General features: G+C 39.2%; 1 protein-coding gene across 1 annotated transcript; it reads right to left on the bottom strand.

Moving 5' to 3' along the window:
* Positions 1-3,094: 3,094 nt before the first annotated feature.
* On the bottom strand, positions 3,095-19,896 carry LOC123974119 (leucine-rich repeat-containing protein 58-like). The gene is made up of 4 exons (XM_046054555.1): positions 19,174-19,896; positions 6,314-6,442; positions 5,879-6,156; positions 3,095-4,944 (listed from the first exon to the last, which is right to left on the bottom strand). The coding sequence occupies exons 1-4, from the start codon at positions 19,629-19,631 to the stop codon at positions 4,748-4,750; spliced, it is 1,062 nt and encodes a 353-aa protein (XP_045910511.1). The 5' UTR covers positions 19,632-19,896; the 3' UTR covers positions 3,095-4,747.
* Between the last annotated feature and the right edge of the window lie 2,032 nt (positions 19,897-21,928).

The raw sequence follows: 21,928 nt of genomic DNA, 5'->3' as shown, positions 1-21,928 counted from the left end.
TGTGTTTAAGCACAGTGAGATGTTCCAGCAAAATCCAAGAAGGTTTTTCAAAACTGAAGCTACCAAAGCGGCTTCATGCAGAATTTCAATGTATGAAAATTAGAACACATTTTGGTTTAAACATCTGTAAAGTGCTGGAAACATCATAGGCAGACCATGCCAACAGGTCAAGCAGCATCACCATCAGCCAAATATGCACTCAAATATTCAGGTCAGTGAAGTGTTACTCTAGATACACTGTACTGTAGGCTATACATGGAGACTTTTGCATATTGGCTGCAAACTGCAATAGCTGTAAACAGATAGTAGCGCTGCAAAACAAGATCAAGAGAGAATCAGATCAAATGACACAATGTTAGCACCCCATTGAAGGACAACACTGTTGCCAGCTCTTTTACACGCAAAGCATGGCAATCACTCTCAGGTTTCCCTCAAGATCAGGTTCAAGACAGACTCCACCAGGGGCAGGTGGACTGCACTGATGCTCAGATTACTAGGATCTTGAATATTTCATCTGGGGACACAAGGCTGTGTCTAAGAGGGGAGGGATGGTGAGCTGGATGAAACAGGACACATGTCATTCTACTGAGGTTACTAGGGAGCGATTCTAACATTAACATGTTGTAATTACCAAATACAGGTGCGACTTACAGTCTGCATCTTTTTTTGGACTACCATATTGTGGACATGTATCAGCTGGAAGTCCACCAACCTAAATAAATTGCAAGCAAAGTTTTTTAAGCCATGTGACACACCATTTCCTGTTGAACCACTCCTGACAGGCAGCGACACCGTTTCCTGACATGGAAGCATCTGCAGCTGTGATTCAACATCTGAACACGGTGCCAGTGAGTCCCACCATTTTGAAGTATTTGAGATCGTGTGGGTGTAAATGCATTGTGCTTTGTGTGAGGCATCTCCAACCCCTTCCAGGCCTACACTGTCCTTGCCAGAGCCTGGACGCTCCCCCCTGACATGCCCAGGTTTGCCCACTAACATACCCAAAACGAAATCCGTCTCTGGAACGCTGAAGCTCCTCCTGCAGTGTTGCTATGGACCTGGATTACCAGCGCTGGATCAAAGCCCCACAGCAGGCTCAAGTCACGGTGTTTCTACTGAAGGCGGTAATTATGGTAAACATAGGGGGAGAAACATCAATCCAATCATTCCATTTTCAAAAATGATTTTCCATTTCATTTGGTGAAAAAGCAGCATGCCAAGTAATGACGTAATAACTGGCAGATAATAGCTGAACCTGTGAATGAGATGAAAAGGCTGTTGAAGTAGAAATAAACTCAATAGCAGATTATGTCAGAACATTTAATAATAATTTACTTTAACCTTCCTTAGATGAATGTTTGGCCACTTGGAGGCCCTGCAACAAGCTGTAGATACAACATTGACATATTGGCATTATTAATGGTATTATTAATATTGCAAACTAGCAGCTTGAAGTATTTAAATTGAAGTTGCAATCACAATTTCTCCTAATAGTGTGACAGCGAGGCTTTGCATTCTTAAGTGTGTCAAAGGTTCAGCAATGACTTGAAAGTTCAGTCATGTTGGAAACAGTAAATAACAAAATCAATTGACAAAAGTAAAAAAAATCAGAGCTTTTTCCACAGATTTTAACCGTTTCTTGGGCTCCAACCAGACTTTCTACTTGTAAGATTAACGGTGTGAGGACAACGTCTGATTGTTGTGAGGGTGTCTGCAGTGTGTGGGTGTCGTGTGTTAAGGCTCAGCTGAGTGTATATTTGAGACTTGTCATGTGTGAGGTCTGGCATGCACACTGGCTGTACTGTGAGCTGATATGAGCTGGTATGCCTCTGACTGTGGGCGATAAGAGGATTAGAGTTTCAAAGCAAAGTATACCAAAGCACTTTACTTTTTGATCTGCTGATCACCTGCAATACTGAATCTTTTGTTCTTAGTCGATGAGAGGGTCGAGAGACTGATGTCCCAATGAAATTAAGCAACAACAAAAAAATAATTTAGATGGAATTAATCCTCGAATATGACAGAGATGTCAACAAGATATATGAAAAATGTGGCCACGCAGAGACACACATTTACCTTGCAGAGTTGCAGACGGCTAAAACAGAAGCAGCACCTTCCTTCTTTGACCAATGACCAATCCCACTTCAAATTCTAGTTTTCAACGCCCCAAATTCAAGACTCACTTTAGTTTGAGTGTAACCTCAACTGAAGCTGGTTTGATGCTTGAGAGTTGGGGACAGCTCCTCTCCTCATCTGCCAGTCACAGCTCATTGCTTCCAGTTCATCATGGTTGCATCACAGTTCTGTCTCAAGTTGCATTTGTGACAGCATCCTCTTCTCTAACACACAAAACATGCGCATGTGTGAGCGCATGTGCACACGAGCCTTTGCTGTAATTTAACTCCACACAATGTGCTAGAAAGTTTCCTAGGTGCCGGCTGTTGGTAGACGGGTCGTATATGCACATGTTTTTGAAAGATAGTCGGAGGAGGTCAGGGAAAAGAAACGGTGCAAAAACACTGGAACCCAGCTGTGACTTGGTCAAAGACCATTCAAAACAAACAAAATATGTGAAACTCAAAACATCACTCTTGCCAGCCAGACTGAAAGAAACAGTGAGGTGAAAAGAAATTAAATGAGATGCTGAGAGGGAAACAGAAAGGGTGAAAAGAGACTAGAGAAGGGGAAACAAAATAGTTAGTGGCTATTGGCGGGTGATGTTAAAGGATTAGCAGATTGTGCGAGGCAGAATGCACTCGCCCTGGCATCTTTTGGTTCTGGGTTACAGAAAAGGTCTCTCAGTATTCAGCCTCGATAATGAACTCACCTTCATATGCAAATGAAACCTGGACACATTCAAAACGACAAAATGGTTGGATTGGGTTCTGTAAACTCTTCAACAGTTGCTGTGTATCTGTTATGCACAAAAACCCATGTTCGATATATAGATATCTTGCCTTTTAGCAGTTGGCAAGAAAAACTGCTTATACGATGTAAACTTAAAAAAGGTACAACAGTCAAATGGAAATGTTTTCAACATGTTCTTGGTATCAACACATGAATCAAATCATAAAAGGTCACACTACAAACACAATTGAAAGATTTTGCAATCAGTCTTTATTGTTATTATAATCTGTACAGTCTACTTACATTATCTGAATGGAGTACAAGTAAATACAGCTAATATATCTCAATATATCTTATGTTAAGTGCCGTCTATTCTGCAGATCATTTAAACATGTAGTGCATTCAAACATTTGAAAAAGGATTTCTATAAAAGCAGTTACTTTTTCTCGTTACTTTTGTTAAGCTGATGACTACAAAATCACTCAAAAAAGGATTTTATAATTCATAATGTTAATCTTATCACATTTAAGGGTGCATATATCACTATATACATGTTTCTTCAAACTCTGTTTCGCTGTGTTAGAAGTCACCATTATAAAATGCTTTAGCATAGGTGTGACTGTAACATAGAGGAGCGGTCTTCTGTTTTCTAAACACTTCAGTCTATTGTGAAGCCAGGGGTAGTTTTTCCTCCTTCTCATTTATGGACATGAACTGCCTGAGAGGGTATAAAATCTCCCAGCTTTCCAAACAAGCAGGAAGATGAAGCAGAGATGTAACAAGGAACAGAAACAGTAATTTCCTGTTAGAAATGAACAACCTTCTGTTTAAAAAAAAAAAAAAAGTCAATTGAGAAAACGCAAACTCTCTGTTAACACACATCTATATTCGTATGCAGACAGAAAACAGACAGCCCTCAACATAAACATGAAGGCTGCCACTGTGTTTTGCTGAATAGCTATTGTTTCTGTGCTAGCATAGTGAACGGTTTTCCCTGGTCCACCCCACATCCACTTCCTGTGAGTAAGCCTGGACAAGCCTTCTTCCACATCCTCACATAACCCATACTCTGGGTTAATTTAAAACGACAAATTTTTGAAGGCTGGTGTGCTATGACCACGGTGCTGCAAAAACAGATAAACCTTGGTCTTTTGATATTGCGTTGTACAGCTTTACTGCATGAAACATTCCCCCAGCAGGACCACACACAGCGTAAATAAGGCCATCTCACACATTGTACTCAATCAATTCAGAATACTGTAATGTTTCTGCTGACCCAGACCTTTTTTCTTAGTTGGCAAAGCAGCTTTGATGCTCACCTGGTAAGAGACATTTCAATGAAAGTAGGCTGTGTGTAACTAGCAGTTGGACAAAACCCACATTGTTCATATCCAAACTTTCAGAAAATGCAGATATTAGAATAATGTGCTGTAGCTACCTAAAAGCACCACATGTCCTATGAAGGATAAAGTATGCTGCCCTGAACAAACAGAAAGAAGAATCCTGACGCTCCTTCAGTCTTCACTGAGTTTTACTGCCCTCCTATGGTCAACCATGAGACCAGCACCCTCATGGAGCCATGACTGACAGATAGGATTTGCAAGGCTACATGGGAGATATGTTTCTTTGACTCATGTTATGTAGAGTGGTGTGTGGTGAGTGAGGGATTCCATTCAAAAAACAATGTTTTCAGGGCCACAGTGGGAAGTGCTGCTCACATTCTGTGTGTTAGATACCTCCACTTAGCCTGCCTGTAGAACGGTATTAGTGTTTTTGTGTGTGTTTATGTGTAGTAAAGTCTGACAGCCAAGTTCATCTCTGTATAAATGCTGAACACAGTGAAAGACTGATTGGGCTGGGCTTGGCCAGATGAGAGAGTCAGGGGCTCCTCCATGTCGTACTATCCCAGAAGCACCCGCTGCAGGCGGTAAGCGGGCACGCTGCTCTCATCCTCTGATTCCGACGCATCGCTTGGGGGGTTGGAGCTGCAGGGAGAGGTGCATTCTGGGGAGCACAGGTAGTGCATGAGGGGCAGCCGGTACTTTCCACAGAAGTCCACAAATTTGATCTGGCGCACGCATGAATCAAAGTAGACGCCTGGAGAAAGTCGAGAGTGACAGGAAAAAGAAAGCTAGGTTCAGGTGGCACGTCAGCGACTTGTATTGTTCTGTGAAACAATATTCATACATGAAATCACCGTCATAAACTCAGATGTAAGCAAGACGGTCCAAACAGGCAGCAAACAGTAAAGGCAAAAACAAACACAGGAAATGTTATGACAGTGGTTCTCAACCTGCTGACTGGGTCACCCATACAACAAAATTAAGGAGTTCCCAAAACATCACTCACTCATAGTCAACTGCTTATCCTGTGTACAGGGTTGCCGGGTCGCCAAAACATTATGTTACACAAATAGTATTTATATATCAGATGTTTTTCTAATCTTTGCCTTTTGTTCTGGTAAATAACTGGATACTTTTTACTTCTTCAGATCTCTGAAAAGTAAGGTAAACAAATACATATTCAATATTGATAATCATGATAAATGATAAATCATAATTTCTTTAAGTTTAAAGGCTGATTCCTGAGTGAAAGTTGAAGAATCTAGATGGTTAATTGTACTTTTCTTTTCTTTATGTTCAGAACATGACAAATGATTGGTGCCAAAAAGTGGATCACTTAACAAATCTGAAGAACATTCAAAACAATAACAATTAAATATTTTTTCAACAAATATGAATGAGAAAAAAATCAAACATTAATTGAACATTATATCGCAATAATTATTGTTTTTGTTTTATTGCCCAGCCCTAGTTTAAAGAAGTCACAACTGGTAGACATCTGCGACTGATTGAGAACCTAACCATGCATAATCACATATCGGTGGAAAAATGAAAACGGAAACGGCCGAAACACCACGAGCATCATCACTCTTGAGAATTGGCAAAAAGTCCTAACATCTCACAGAAAAAAACAGCACAACATCAATCTGTGCATTTTATTCAGATACTGTGAAAAATAGTGTTTTTACCGGCACACTTGGGGTTGGGGCACTTGCTGGCCAAGTCAAGGTAGCGCACCAGGTTTGAGGGCAGGTCGCAGGGGGAATAGGGAATATTTCTGCTCTTAACAGTACGTCCTGCTAACTCTAGCAATGACGGGGGGTCGTAGGTCATCTCCTTGACAAAGCGCACCACCAGCGGGTTGCCCCGGAGACTGAGCTCTTGCAGGTGCACCAGGCAGAGGATCTCCCTCGGCAGATAAGTGAGCAAGTTGTTGTGGAGACTTAAAGATCGCAGCGAGTGAAGCCTAAAAGTAGACAGAGAGGCACTTTGAAACGTTGTCACCTATGAAACATGACTACAGGATCCAGGCAGGGCAATCACTCGTACATATCTAGCTATGTAATCTCTAAGGTTTACTGCCGGTTACACTGGTAAGATATTGGTGGTGTATGTGCAGTTACCTGGTGAGCTGCGGGGGGACACTTTGGATGCGGTTGTCACATAGGACCAGGTAGCTCAGGTAGGGCAGGTTGGCCACTTCTGGAGGAATAGCTGAGATGAGGTTTCCACCCAGATACAACAGCTCCAGACTAACAGAAAAAAAAATCAGAAAGAGGAAGGCAGTCTATTTTGAATATCCTTTACCTCTGAATAATATCTCACAGTATAACAGTGATTTAATTTTGTTTTAGATGCTTTATTTTATGGCATCCCAAATTAAATTAATCCCAATTATTTTTCTCAAACTGCATTTTATTGACTACTGCTGTGGTTTGGCTGAGGTCGAGTTTGTTTTAACGTAAGCTAGAGTTTGAAAAAAGAAAAACACAGAATTTTACAGGCCAAAGGGGATGAAGATATTTTGCAATGAAGATATTTTAATGGGAGAGATCACTTGACATCATTTAGCTGATCATTTTGTACAACATCATTTGGTCCTGTGATTAAGGGGGGGTCAGGAGCCAGACTTAGAAAACAGTACTTTAAAGTATAAAATCTTATATTATTCAAACAAACTGTTGTCGCCACCAAAGTCATGCTATAGCCATGTTTAATAATGCTTAAAGAGAACATTGCTCTGGTCAACAAAACAGAGTGATTAAAACTAATTCATACCACAAGGGGGAGCTAAAGGTGCACGGTTTCAATGTGTCAGTGCGCTTGTGTTTCTGTGTGTTGAAATTTGTTTGTGGGGGTCATGCTTAGAAATCATCAAAAAAAAAACAAAGACTGAGGTTAACGGGTACAGCAACAAATACAGGTCCAAAATTAGCTCTGATCATCAGGACATGTTCTGTACAGCACACACATCTATGCATCTCCCACTCACTGGAAGAGTGGCACTATAAAAAAGTGAATACATGGAATAAATTTACATAATAATTTTCTTTACAAAAGATAAACTTGATTACATATGTGATGACCAGGGAACATCTGCTTCCTAAACTAACTAAACTAAATTGATATGTACATGTTTTTGGTCTTAACAAAACAAAAGCACCCTAGTAGGTTAATGGAACTATGGAGTACACAGGGGAGTAATTGGGAGTGGAACAGAGAGACAGGGAGTGTGCAATGGATGGCTGGTCAGCGAAAGTAAGCTGTCAGGCCATCTGCCTGCAGGAACTGATGACACAGCGACTACGAGACAGGAAGCCATTATACTGTCCTTGGTGGCTGAGCACCGACTAGCCCCCTCTGTGACGGGAACTGAGACATCCAGGGTCTAGTCCATGCCCTCCCCGACACAGTGACAGAAATCAGCTGCCAGATATTGAGAGTGGTAACTTATAGTGTGTATTAAGGACAATATACAAAACCGTCAATTTTCACAAGTATACTACACCGAAGCCTTTTTTGGGGGCCATTCTACCTAAGAAACACAGGGTCATGGTCTCTTCTCTACACACATCAAGACATATTATTTCATAGAACTGTTCCACAGTATTCGCTCATGTTTAGACTGTATGTGTCCGGTTTTCCGGTAAATTGAGCACAAACAAAGCTGCTCAGAGCGAGCAGCAGGTGGCGGTGGCGTGCTCAAAGCAGTGGGAGAGAGAATGTAAACAAAGAGCGGAACATTCGAACATGCTGAGGGCTGTTTCACAAAAGCAGAATTTAGAAATCCAGGATAAGAGATAAAGCTAGACTTGATCTAGTGTGATCAGTGCACCTGGCTTTATCAGTTTCACAAAGGCCAAACCAGGCTCAGAAGGTGCGACTATGTCAAGCCAGGTGTAAGTAATTCAGATAAATGGGCGTTAACAGCTTTCTTCAAGAGACCACACGGTCGATCAGATTCATTGATATTGAAACGCATTAAAGACGTGTGCAGCGTACTTTATTAAAAGTGTGGCAGAGAATAGCAGACCGACTTAATAAGTAAGTAGCTAAAAGTATCACTGCTCCTAACTGAAGCTGTCATAATTAAAATGTTACCATGAATGGTAACGTTATGTCAGACCTTAAAATTGAGCAGTGGACATTAATATGTCACTCAGCAAATGTATTAATTACAACCACTAATCAACATACTATCTATTCAATTAAATTGTATTTATAGCGGCAATTCAAAACAATCATTTCTTTTCCTCATAGTATTGTGTATATATACAGATAGACAGATAGAAAAAGTAACTTTGTGTTGAAAAGTGGTGGGGAAGAGCTCAGATTAGGGGTGTGACCATGTGACCATTTAACCCTATTTTGAAGTATTCAATGCTGAGATATATGAGTGGGGAGTCTGAGGGTCCTCCCCCAGATGTTTTTGAACATTAAACACTTAATTTTCTGACTTCTGGAGAATTCTGGAAATGTCTTTATTTTTATAAAAAGGAAACACAAAATTCAGCTGGCAGGTTACAATTCAAAATATAACAATATAATGCAGTAATCAGAAGCTTGTTCTTTTAGCTTAAGTTACTTTTTTTGGACAATGCACATATGTTTCTTCTATGTTTACATTGCATTGCATGTTTTCTTTTTGTGCAAATAAACCTTTCTTAAAGCCTTTTCGGTTATTTACCATTTTTTTTTATTGCAAGCAACATTTTTTACAAATATAGAGTAATAAATAGTGTAAAAATAGTGTGTGTGTGTGTGTGTGTGTGTGTGTGTGTGTGTGTGTATATATATGTATATAAATAAATAAATGTGTATAGTATTCTTTGTTAGAGAGGCTGGAGGTATGTCAATTGTGTGTGAAAATGGTGTACTTGTTAAGTCAGTATGGATAATAGATAATAAGTCAGTGATGTGTTGCTCATAGAAAATACTGTATGATATTTGACCCTGAGGCTGTAGTCATACAGTCTGGCAGCCAGTCTGGCAATTTAGTTTAAGTATAAGGACACCCACAGGTGAACAATTCCTGCTGTGCTAATTAATGTGTTTTACAAACTGTCTGATGTCTGAACTACACACACTTGAAAAAATTAACAAAATTAAAAACAGGACTTGGACCTAGATATGGAGATAAAAAGAAGCACTGAGGAAATTGGAAATCCAGCAACTACAAGGAGAGGTGATCATTGCAAAGCACATTGTAGCATAACTGTAGCATGATGTATTAATCATTGTTTTCTCTCCCAAGCTCCCAGCAGACGAGTGATCCCAGGGAGAAAAAAAAGGTCAAATAACATTGTGGTGTCCCCTCCCTGTTATTTCATGAATAAACAGTGCACAATATAGTCTCCTTACTGAAGTGGGACTGTAATTTGGGAGTTTTATTCAATTATGAAACCTAATGAAAATTATTTAGGCCTATATATATCTCCTATATAGTGTGTGTGCCATAAATTTCTTGAGTGACATATAACATCCGGTGCTCATTTTTAAGGCACAATTATGACTGAGTTTCAGTTAAGAGCAGTGATATTTTTAGGTTCTCACACATTCAGTCGGTCCACTATTGGCTGCCACACTTTCTTATTACTGTGCCTGAGTTACCTTTTATTTTATTTATCATTTTTCTTTACATGTGCTTTCATTCCACGTAAACCTACTCGCTGATGCTCCTTGTGTGAAAAGTATGGTGCACGCGTCTTCTCCAATTATGAAACCTTATAACAACAAACTGCTATTTTAATACAGGCTAATTAAAAATATGCAAAACAAATACAAAAGAACATGGAATAACTGGGGGAAAAAAACACTCTGATCAGCGTGACCGCTGACTGAACAGATAAGGGACTAGGATTAACTAAGCCTGGCTGTTAGCCTGGTCTGGAGCAGGCTAGCTGCACAGAATAAATCGCCATGGTAACTTAAATGCTACTGCTTTCGTGAAACGGAGTCACGGCTTAATTCAGCCAGGATATCTGGAAAATCCCGGCTTAATCTGCTATCTTGGTTTTGTGAAACAGCCCTCTGGACTCGTTACGGGACTTTAGCTGTGAAGAGGACTGAGAAACAGTCACAGAGGGAAAGGTCTGAGGAACTGTGAAACAAGTTATATGACCAGGTGTGGGGAAGACCTGTGTTAACATCTGTGAGGGGTTTCAATGCCGGATAAATCTACGAGATTTGAAAGGAATGGAAACCGATGCTGAGGTTGCTCTGTTTCTGCTAGACAGGAGAGTAACATTAGCTTTGCTGTTCCACATAAACGACAGGTTCAGTATTACTGTCTTATCTGTCTGTTTGTGATGATCCTAGCTGGTTAGCTTTGATTTATTTCAGTAATTCCATTCAAAAAGTGAAACTTGTATAATGTATACATTCATTCCACACAGACTGATATATTTCAAGTGTTCATTCCTTTTAACTGACAACTAATTTAAACCCCAAAATCAGTATCTCAGAAAATTAGAATATTGTGAAAAGGTTCAATATTGAAGACACATGGTGCTACACAAAGTGATGTCCTTGGTGTTGCTTAGTGATCATGGTGACACACTGAAGGGAGACAGATCTCACCCTTAGAGACAAACAGAGGAGCTCAGATATCCAGAATCGTTTCAGTGAAGCTGTGTTTAGTTCTTCTTAAATTAGCTGAATCAAATCGAAAGTGTTAATATTGGATTGAGGTGGTGCATTAGCATCTACAGGTGCTGGTCATATAATTAGAATATCATCAAAAAGTTTATTAATTTCAGTAATTCCATTCAGAAAGTGAAACTTGTATAATGTATACATTCATTCCACACAGACTGATATATTTCAAGTGTTCATTCCTTTTAATTTTGATGATTATAACTGACAACTAATGAAAACGTGTCTCAGAAAATTAGAATATTGTGAAAAGGTTCAATATTGAAGACACCTGGTGCCACACTCTAATCAGCTAATTAACTCAAAACACCTGCAAGGGCCTTTAAATGGTCTCTCTCTAGTTCTGTAGGCTACACAATCATGGGGAAGACTGCTGACTTGACAGCTGTCCAAAAGACGACCACTGACACCTTGCACAAGGAGGGCAAGACACAAAAGGTCATTGCTAAAGAGGCTGGCTGTTCACAGAGCTCTGTGTCCAAGCACATTAATAGAGAGGCGAAGGGAAGGAAAAGATGTGGTAGAAAAAAGTGTACAAGCAATAGGGATAACCGCACCCTGGAGAGGATTGTGAAACAAAACCCATTCAAAAATGTGGGGGAGATTCACAAAGAGTGGACTGCAGCTGGAGTCAGTGCTTCAAGAACCACCACGCACAGACGTATGCAAAACATGGGTTTCAGCTGTCGCTGTTCCTTGTGTCAAGCCACTCTTGAACATGACACAGCGTCAGAAGTCTCGTCTGGGCTAAGGACAAAAAGGACTGGACTGCTGCTGAGTGGTCCAAAGTTATGTTCTCTGATGAAAGTGAATTTTGCAGAGTCTGGAGGAAGAGAGGAGAGGCACAGAATCCAGAATCCAAGTCCAGTGTAAAGATTCCACAGTCAGTGATGGTTTGGGGTGCCATGTCAGCTGGTGTTGGTCCACTGTGTTTTCTGAGGTCCAAGGTCAACGCAGCCGTCTACCAGGAAGTTTTAGAGCACTTCATGCTTCCTGCTGCTGACCAACTTTATGGAGATGCAGATTTCATTTTCCAACAGGACTTGGCACCTGCACTAGTGAAGGGGATCGAGACCCCGGTTTCAAAAGGAACCAGTTCCAAAATTTCTCTAAACCCGAAAATCAATAAGGTTCGAGCTTATCGATACTGCTATCCAGACTTGCGGGTCCTATGATGTAACGTTAAGTCTCGAGCGTCAAATCTAATTTAGATGTCGGCTCCCACACACACACACACACACACACACACACACACACACACACACACACACACACACAGCTGCAGCAGAGCGAGAGGCTGTGCCGTCGCCATGGAATACGGTGAGGGTTAAGTTAGCTCCAAACTACTGTAACGTTAGTTGATGACAGCTACGCTCGTTACTGTAAGTACGTGCGATAAAACCTTCGCAAGTAAAAAGACAATACTTTATCAATACACCTGTCTGTAAAGTAACATTAAACATGTGTAAACTGTAATGTAAACTGTGTTATGATCATGGCTCTGGACTCTAACTTGTTTTAACAAGCTATAAAAGGTAATGCCCTGTGTTAGATAGCTTTGGTTTTATATTTGATTTCATTACATTAATGTTTAAGTTGAGATTTAAAAGAAATATTTTATTGCTACTGTGTAAAGGGAATACTGCTGGTAAAAAAAAAGCACCTTATTTGTTTAAAGTGTTTGGAAAACCACGTGTTTTTGCACTTTCATTTATTTATTTCATTCATGCCGTTTTACAACATTTTGTTCGGCTTTCTTTCAGACCAACAATAAACACACACACACACACATGAACGAAAAAATAAGGAACAGGAATAAGAAAAATCTTGTAGTAGCCTGTTGCTTTTTGTGCACATCAAAAGAAACAGAAAAACAGCCGCTTTATGAATGGATCAACCCCAATCCTCTCCCCAATCAACATTTTCAGTAATATCTATCTTTACACTTAATTATCATCTTTTTTTCTGCCTTTTTAAATGTGTTTAGCATCATTTTTCCTGTAACATTCCTGTATTTTTTTCTTATACAAATTCTTAAATTTACAAACACTTTTGCAGCACTTCAGTTCATAGTCCAAGGTGTTCCACAGTTTAACTCCGTAAATAGACAAACACATCTGTTTTTGTGTAGTACGTGCAAAAAGAGTAAAATAATATTGCCTTCTATGGCCATCTTCCTCTGATACGAGAGTGAATAAATTTTGTAAAACCATAGGCAGAACCAAATCTTTGAATTTTAGAAGTCCAAAATTTACAAATAAACTATTGGTGTGTTCTCTGTAGCCTGTCTTGTTGATGATCCTTAATGCTTTTTTCTGTAACAAAAACAGAGGTTTTGTGTTACTAGGGTATGTATTACCCCAGACTTCAGTGCAGTATGTAAAATATGGGAGTATCAGGGAATTGTACAATACAATAGTCTAAAACATCTTTAACTTTATACAAGACCCCAATACTTTTACAAACTTTACTCTTATTATAATCTATGTGAGCTTTCCAATTCAATTTATCATCCAAAGTAACACCTAAAAATTTTATCTCATTAACTGTTTAAATATCAGTGCTTTCAATTGCTATTCTTACATTTTCATTCTTTTTTCGATTACCAAAAATCATGTATTTTGTTTTCTCCCAATTTAAACATAATTTGTTTTTGTCAAACCATTTCCTAATTCTTTACCATTTCTGAACTTTTTCTGTATTTCCAGAGTAAAAAAATATTAGTATCATCAGCAAACAACAAAAACTGTAATATTTTAGACACTTCACAGAGGTCATTAATGAACAAAATAAAAAGTAACGGGCCTGAAACAGACCCTTGTGGAACTCCACATATTATATCTTTTAACTTTGATCATTAATTTGAACAAACTGCTGTCGATTTTTGAGTTAACTTTTAAGCCATTGATGAGCTGGACCCCTGATGCCATAGTTGTATGATTTTGACAATAGCAGACTGTGATTTATGGTGTCGAATGCTTTGCTTAAGTCGATGAAGACCCCAACTGTGTATTGCTTATTCTCAGTTGCAGATGTGATTTTTAATTCATGCTAAAGCTGTTGATCTTTTTACTCTAAAGCCATATTGTTTTTCAGTAATTAATTTATGTTTTTCTAAAAAAGTATTTAGTTTTTGAGCAAACCACTTTTCAAGGATTTTAGAAAACAGAGAGCAATGACACTGGTCTGTATTTGTTGAAGTGATGTACATCTCCATTTTTAAAAAGTGGAACAACTTTAGCGACCTTCATCTTCTCAGGAAAGACACCCTAATGTATAGACAAATTACAAATAAAAGTCAGTGGTTTAATCATACAGACAATGGTCCTTTTCACAATGGTCATGTCAAGTCCATCACTATCAGTAGATGTTTTATTTTCACATTTGTTAACAATAGACAAAATATCATTTTCCTGAACCTCACCCAGGAACATGAACTGCATTATTCTACTTTCCATTCTACAGGTAGCATTTTGACTTTGGTTAGATGTATCAATTGATTTGGCAATATTTTCCCCAATATTAATAAAAAATGTATTAAATTCACCAAAACAAAATATTGGTGATTGAACATTTCCTTCCCACTCTTCCCCCACTCATCCCTCCCCCTGCCCTCCCATTCATAAAATAAGTCAGTGCTCATAATAGTTCCACTCTCCCAGGAATTTTAGCAAAGTGACAGTCATTGTGACAAACTAAGAAAAAATAATCAAATGTTCATAAGTGCAAGAAAAAAAGTCTAAATAAAATTGCCTCATAGCAGCCTTACCAAGTCACTGCGCTGGAGTTACTTTAGTCCTCTATAGTTGAAATGAAAAGCTCAGCCTTACTTGCGTTTTGAAATAGATGATTGTCATTCCCTTTGGTGAACTTTATTGTCGCGGGGTACAGATGGAAAGCCTGAAACCCCTTTGTATGGGCTTAATGCATCACCTTGTAGCATGATTTACGATGCTTTGAAGTGGCCTCGCTGTAGTCCGCGGCAAACTGAAGTTGGATATTAGCCACTTCTGGGGGATTTTTCCTGGATTCTTTGAGGATACGATCCCTGTCAGTGTACCGGAAACATCTGATAATCAGCGGCCGTGGTCTCCATGGCTTACTCCCGGTGCCTGGCTTGGGCAGACGTCCAAGCCGGTGACATCACATCAGCTCCAGAGCTGGTGTCAGCGAGAGCAGGGTACCACTTGGGAAGGTGTTCTTGCAGATAATCCAGAGCATTTGCACCTTCAACTCCTTCTTTTAGATTGAATATAAGCAGATTGTCCCTCCGTGCGCGATCCTCCATTTCTGTGAGTTTTGCTTGATATTTGTGCATTGTTTCCACACACTGTCAGACAGTTTGTTCAGCCTCACTCACGCGCTCTTTTAACTGGGTTGTATCTGAGCTTATTATCCGTATTTCCTCCGTGTGCTTGGATAAAGTTGAATGCATACTGTCAATGCGCTTCTCAAGCCTGTTGATGCGTGATTCGGCTTTCTCGTCGGTCTCTTTGAAGTATTTGGCCATTAAATCATCAATGGCCTGAGTCAGGGTCGCATTGTTTTCACCCAGCTGCTTGTTTACTTCAGTCATAATATGTTGTTTGGCTGCAGGTTTAAGCTGAAAATGTTCTTCTTTACATAACAATCTTGTCACACGTACCAAGGTTTATTTGAGCGTTTTGGGAGAGTGTTGCGCCGAGTCTCAGCAGGCAGCCGCCATTTTGATCATACAGCAGAACATTTAATTTAAAAGTGGGCAATACACTACTTTAGAATTCATTATTCAATTTTGTGCATAACTAAGAAAAAGAAAATCACGAGATTTAATTGTTGCCCAGCACTAATCATAACACATGATTATGTGCATCAGTCAATATGTATGCTTCCAAATACACCGGATTTACTCTAAGTTTAATAAAGCAAATAAATAATTTAATCACTCCACTATGTCACTTTGCTTGGGATGATATTGCACAGTTCATATACAACACCAGTTGTGGGGACCATATGTGTACTGCTATAGCCTGGAAGATTGAGTTTTGACTTATAATGTATCTATTTTATCTTAGGTTTAACTATGTAGCTATCTGTACATTGTACTATCTGTCTGTGCTGCTCTAACTGAAGTAAATTTCCCCTCCAGAGGGAACATTTCAGGATTATCAACAACACTAACTTCATTGTGAAAGAAACATCTATAACATTTGGTGCCACATTAAATGTAATGCAAATAAAACTATAGGCTGGAAATTATACATTGGTGCTTGATTATTAATTAATAATAAAAATCCTTTAATAGGAAATTCAAGCCAGATAGCCAATATAAAGACTATTTAAGTATTTCCATTAGTTGTTGGCATCAAAATAATAGGGAATTTAAATTTTGAGAAAAACTATCTTATTATAAAATACAATACTTACCCAATGAGGACACTTTCTTAGTTGTCTTGATAAACAGTGGCCAGGGGGTGAACACTTATGCAATCGATTATTCTGTGTTATTTTTACTTATGTAGAGAAGCCTGATATCCTACCAAACTTTTTTTCATCCTCTTACTCACTTCATTAGTGATTGGGCGATACTAGTGTGTTTGTATGTGTGTGTGATGAAGTGAAGAGGCTTGAGTGTTTGATCTCCGACAGTGGGTCACATCACTTTCTACTGTTAAACTGAGTAAAACAGAAATAATCCCATAGCGCCTCCACTTTCGTGCCTCCTTTTCTATCAACAGGAAAAAAGCCTTAAAAAGACTGCTGCAGCAAAATGCACACGATAACTGTTTGCTGCCGTTTTAAAATGAGTTCCATTTGTCTCAATTCTCTTGTCTGTTTTGTAATCAGTCATGTTCTTTCCCCATACTTTTTTGTCTTTACAGAATTGTTAGATATACTAGAAGACTATTTTTCTCTCCTGCATGGCCACGTGTCTCCGCCTTTATTTGCAGTAATTTTATGTGTAAATTTCTTTGAATACATTTTACTATAATAATGACTGTATCTCAAATATTTTCCATGACACTACCACTTTCCTGCATTAGTAAGTACTGTTAGTTTGAATATCTCCAAAACCAGTCCAGGAATACTTAGTGGAACAGTACCGACAGTTATCCTGCACAGTGCACACACTATGAATCATGGTGTTTACAGGATAAACTCTCAGGAAATTAACATGACACATATAAATAGATGTAAAAGTGAAAGTGGTAAATACTATTAACCCCATAAAAAAGCTACAGGTCGCCTGGGTGTCACTGTGTAATGGATACTGTAAATGGTTTTACATTTTGTTGCTTGATTAAATAGGTGGGTCAGCTGCCTCATGTGAAACAGCAGTGTGACTAAAGTGTGATTTATGATTTATACTTCTGTGTCTACGCCGTAGCCTATGGCGTCAGCTACGCACGTAGCCATGCATTTATACTTGTGCATCGGTGTCTGTGTTTTTCTGCAATTAACACTAATTGGCGGTAAAGCTACAGTGTCCACTGTGTTGACTGTTGCCAGCGAAGCAGGCTAACTTCCAGTTTAGCCCTCTGCTAACTTGAACGTGGGTAAAATTATATACGTTCGACTTTTCAAATGTTATTGACTGAATGGATCACAGTCTGATAGTGAAACGACTCATTTCGCTTGGGTTGTGACGTTCAAATACATTGATCCACCGTATTACAGCTGCGGGTTTGACCACTAGTAAAAGTTACTTCAAAGCACGGGGCACTTCCTGTCGGCTCAGAGGCATTGTGGGGCTACCGACCAATCATAGTTCTTATACGCCACCCCGATGTGTAGTTACATTTTTAAGGAGGTGCACGTCAGGCTATAGCGTAGGCTACCTCTTAGGATACAGGGCTACGCGTAGGCTACGCCGTTGATTCAACACAGAAGTATAGATCACACTTTTCCACTTTCTATGACACAACTGATAAAAGGGGAGTCAAAACTTTTCATATGGAGCTTATGCAACATATATAACAACTGCAACAGATAAAAGCTGAAAGTAAGCAGAGAAGACTTCATTCATCAGGATCATCTTTTGCAATATAGAGAATAAAGTGACTAATGTTTGGCTACTTACTCACTGTCAGTTGATACTCTTGATTACTTACTCAACTATTTGATAAATCATTTGGTCTATTGTCTGCCATATACATGTGAAAGATGCCAATCACAATTTCCTTAAGTCCAAGGGGACATCTTTGCATTTCCTATTTTGTTTGGTAATGATAGGTCATCATTTCTGCCTGAAATAATGTAAATGGTTAGTCAAAATGTTTAGTTGATGACTTTGGTCATCAACTAAACATTAGTTAGTTGACTAATAATTTCAGTCATACAATTTTTGTCATATAATGCAAAGAAAAGCTGGGCTTCTTTTGAAAGCAAAATAACTCCAACATATTAATTAATACGGCGCATCCATGTTCTGTCAACTGACTAATCGACCAATAAGTGAGGGTAGGCATACTTTCACGTTCCTGTGGTCAGAATGACCACGCCCCCTTTTGGGTGAAAACAACTTCAGTGTGAGTGGCAAACTGAAAAAGACTAGTGGCACCACGACTAGAGCCTGCTGCCTCGCATTTCGCATGTCACACAATAAAAAACAGTTTACATTATAACACAGCTACTTAATGGAGTTTGATTCAACAGTCTGTCTCGGAATTTGCATTTACCGCTAGTCAAATTAGAGGGTCCGCTTTCAACCAAAAAGGGGCGGGACATGACACAGGGGCAAAGTACCCGGATGAGATGCTCTCATTGATCGTCTCAGCTCTAATTTGATATTAATTTATGATTGGCCGGCCTAGCTGCCTGTTAAAGTTCGAATCAACAGTTTTACCATCATAGTGTATTCAATATATTGATTATACATTGCATCACAGCAGGTAACCACAGCAACAGAACGTGTGTTCCATTGCTATGTACCTGAACTGTTACTGAAACAAACAGGCAAAACCGACTACAACAAAACTCAATAACAACTAATAAACTCTATAATAATATAATCTGAGGTGTTCTAATACATAAAATAATAGAATCTGAGGTCATTTTATTGGCCTCTTCGTCTCCACTCAGTCCATTATTACGACTTAGCAGTACGTTATCTATAACCTACTTATCTTCGATTACACCACGTAACCGCTAACTAGAACCCAGCTAGCAGTTAGTTAGCAACAGAGTAAATGTGAGTGTAACGTTAAGTTCACGTTATTTTGACAGTGGTCGCTTGCTGGATACCTTGCCTTTCTAGATACTGATTTGGACTTTTAACAACTGTGTTAAGTTAACGTTAGCTAACCATTAACGTTACTGTTTGTGGTATTTGTTACCCTCCACGACCTACCTGGTTAGATTTTCTATCTCTGCAGGTATACTTTTCAGTCTGTTTCCGCCGAGTGAAAGCGACTGCAGACGCAGCAGCTTCATACACTGAAGCGGGATCTCCTCAAATCGGTTCCCACTGAAGTTCAACACCTCCAGCTGCAGAGAGCCGAACTCTTTGGGCAGCGAAAACTCGTCCAGGCGGTTGTTCTTCGCTATCAGTGTTTTCAGCCTGCTCAGTCGCGTAATGCCCTCACAGATGGCCGACAGTCCGTTGTTGCTGATGTCCAAAAACTCGAGGTTGCAGAATAGGCTGATTGACGAGGGGAGCGACGGTAGCCGGTTGTAGTTCAGGTAGAGCTGTTTGGTGTCCCTTTTCCTTTCCTCGCTGATAGTGTCAACGCTAAAAGTGTTCAGACTCAAGTGGGAAAAGTCAAGCACGCTGTCGCCTGCTGCCGCTGCCCCTTCGTGGATCTCCATTTTGGGAATTTTTGCGTGAATTTAAACCCTGAAAAAAGTCCTTGCGGAAGTTTTTGCTCTAGGCTGAACGCCCCCGTGTACAGCGAGTTAGCTCCGAGATTTTACGCCTTTTTTTGACAAGGAGAAGTGGGATATTTCTATGCACCTGCCCGCAACATTCAACCACATCTCTAGTGAAAATCCTGGTCACTAATTTAGTATTGAGGACAAGCTACTATGGCTACATGTAACTACACAGGTCGAAGTGACCTACAATTCAGCCGTTCTTTGAGTGAAATATTTGCTTCCATGTTTAGAGATTGGCTAATTCTTAAGACAAACCCCGCCCACTCAACCGCTGGATTGGTTAGTCTCCCAGTCTGTCATATTACGGTATAACTATTAATTGGGGATTTATAACAGGTTTATTGCAACTTATTTACATTTTCATAGTTGTATACTTCCATGTTGTTGTGTGTAATTGCACTGATTAAGTATTTAAGTCTTGCAACAACGGGAGAATAGTGGCCTATTATCCATCATGCCCAATGCCCTGCTGGGTCTGCCATTATGCAATACCCCTCTTCTGTTACATTGTGCAATACTCTGAGGACCTAGATGTGCATAGAATGAGAACTAGGTACAGGATAATTGGGTTCCTCCCACTGCATTCAGATCTATCCATGTGGCTGTCACAGCTCTTTTCTGTTCACATTTCTTTATGAGGAGAATTGGCGTAAATTCTAGAGGCGGAATGGGAGATTTAGTAGTTTTGAGGAACATGTTCTGACTGCTTTAGTTACTAGTTAATATGTAGGCTATTTTATTTTTTATTTTTTTACAATAAAATAAAATAAAAATGACATATACTCATATCATAAGATGCATCATGACTGTTGAAACAACCAAAAAGTATTTGAAAGTAGACTTTGTGCCACCTTTGGATCAGCTAAAACACAACAATATTGCTTACAACTGGAAGCCTGAAAATGCAGTATGCCACTTGCCCAAACATTACTACACTACGTATTTTAATAGAGTATGTATGTAAAGGTATATGTATTTACTTTTCCAAGCAACATTTCAAAGTGCTTTACAAGTAAAGCGAATTTAGCACAATATCAAACAGGAAGCCTAATAATGCACACAACAAAAGAGAATTAAACAGTGGTGGAAGTACTCCGATTTTTACTAAAGCAAACATAGCAATACCACAGTGTACAAATGCTCTGTTACAAGTAAGTCCTGACGCACACAAAGTAAAAGCATGAAGAATGGCACATTTCAGAATAATGTATATTAAATTTCATTTGCTGTATGGACATCACTTTAATGTTGCATTTTGCAAGACAAGGCAAGCTAAAGGTGGGGCTAATTATTAATTACTTTATATACAGCTGGGTTGCTTGTGAATTTCCCACACACGTCAATAAAGCCTCACCTTATCTTAACCTGTAAAAATGTCATCATTTATTTGTTGATTGTAATTTGTATTATTAATCTGAATCTGCAAAGTAACTGCTAACCTGTTATCAAATAAATATTGTGGAGAAAAAGTTAAGTATTTCCCTATGAATTGTAGTGGAGTAGAAGCATAAAATAGCAAATAGAAATACTCAAGTGACAAGTACCACAAAATTTTACTGTAGTACGGTACTTGAGTAAATGTACTTAGTTACTTTCCACCACTTGAATTAAGAAATAACACAACAGAGTAGTCATTTATCTGATGCTTTTATCCAAAGCGACTTACAGTTGCTATGTATGTCAAAGGTCGCATGCCTCTGGAGCAACTAGGGATAATGTGTCTTGCTCAAGGACACATTGGTGGATGTCACATGGAAATTCGAACCAGGGTCTACCACACTAAGGGCATGTGTCTTATCCACTGCACCATCACCACCCCTAACACAAAACAAGAAAAGGAAGGGAATGTAAGTGAGTCTTGATAAGTTTTGTTTAAAAATGACAATTTATTTGAATAATGTCATGAGAGAAAGCGTTTTTCAATTTTTGTGACAGACAGTAAATGAGCTGTCTTTTAAAGCTGGGTCTGGGATCACCCTGTAGATAATATTCATCCTGTACAACACTTTAGAAATGTACTCGCGGGCTTCACCATGTAGTGCCTGATAGGTAATAATGACACATTTTTATATTGGATTCTAAACTCCACTGGCAGCCAAAGGAGACAGTCCAATAGTGAAGTAATGGTTTCCCTGCACTTTGGATTTGTTAGTCAGTTATTTATTATTCTCCAAGGGCAACTCCTTCTTCCTCTCACTCACAATAACTGAAATTGAAAAAAGTAGGCACAC

The sequence above is a fragment of the Micropterus dolomieu genome, linkage group LG07 (assembly GCF_021292245.1).
Source record: "Micropterus dolomieu isolate WLL.071019.BEF.003 ecotype Adirondacks linkage group LG07, ASM2129224v1, whole genome shotgun sequence".
NCBI classification, from domain to species: domain Eukaryota; kingdom Metazoa; phylum Chordata; class Actinopteri; order Centrarchiformes; family Centrarchidae; genus Micropterus; species Micropterus dolomieu.
Note: the sequence above shows the minus strand (reverse complement) of the source record. Positions and strands in the feature narration are given on the sequence as shown.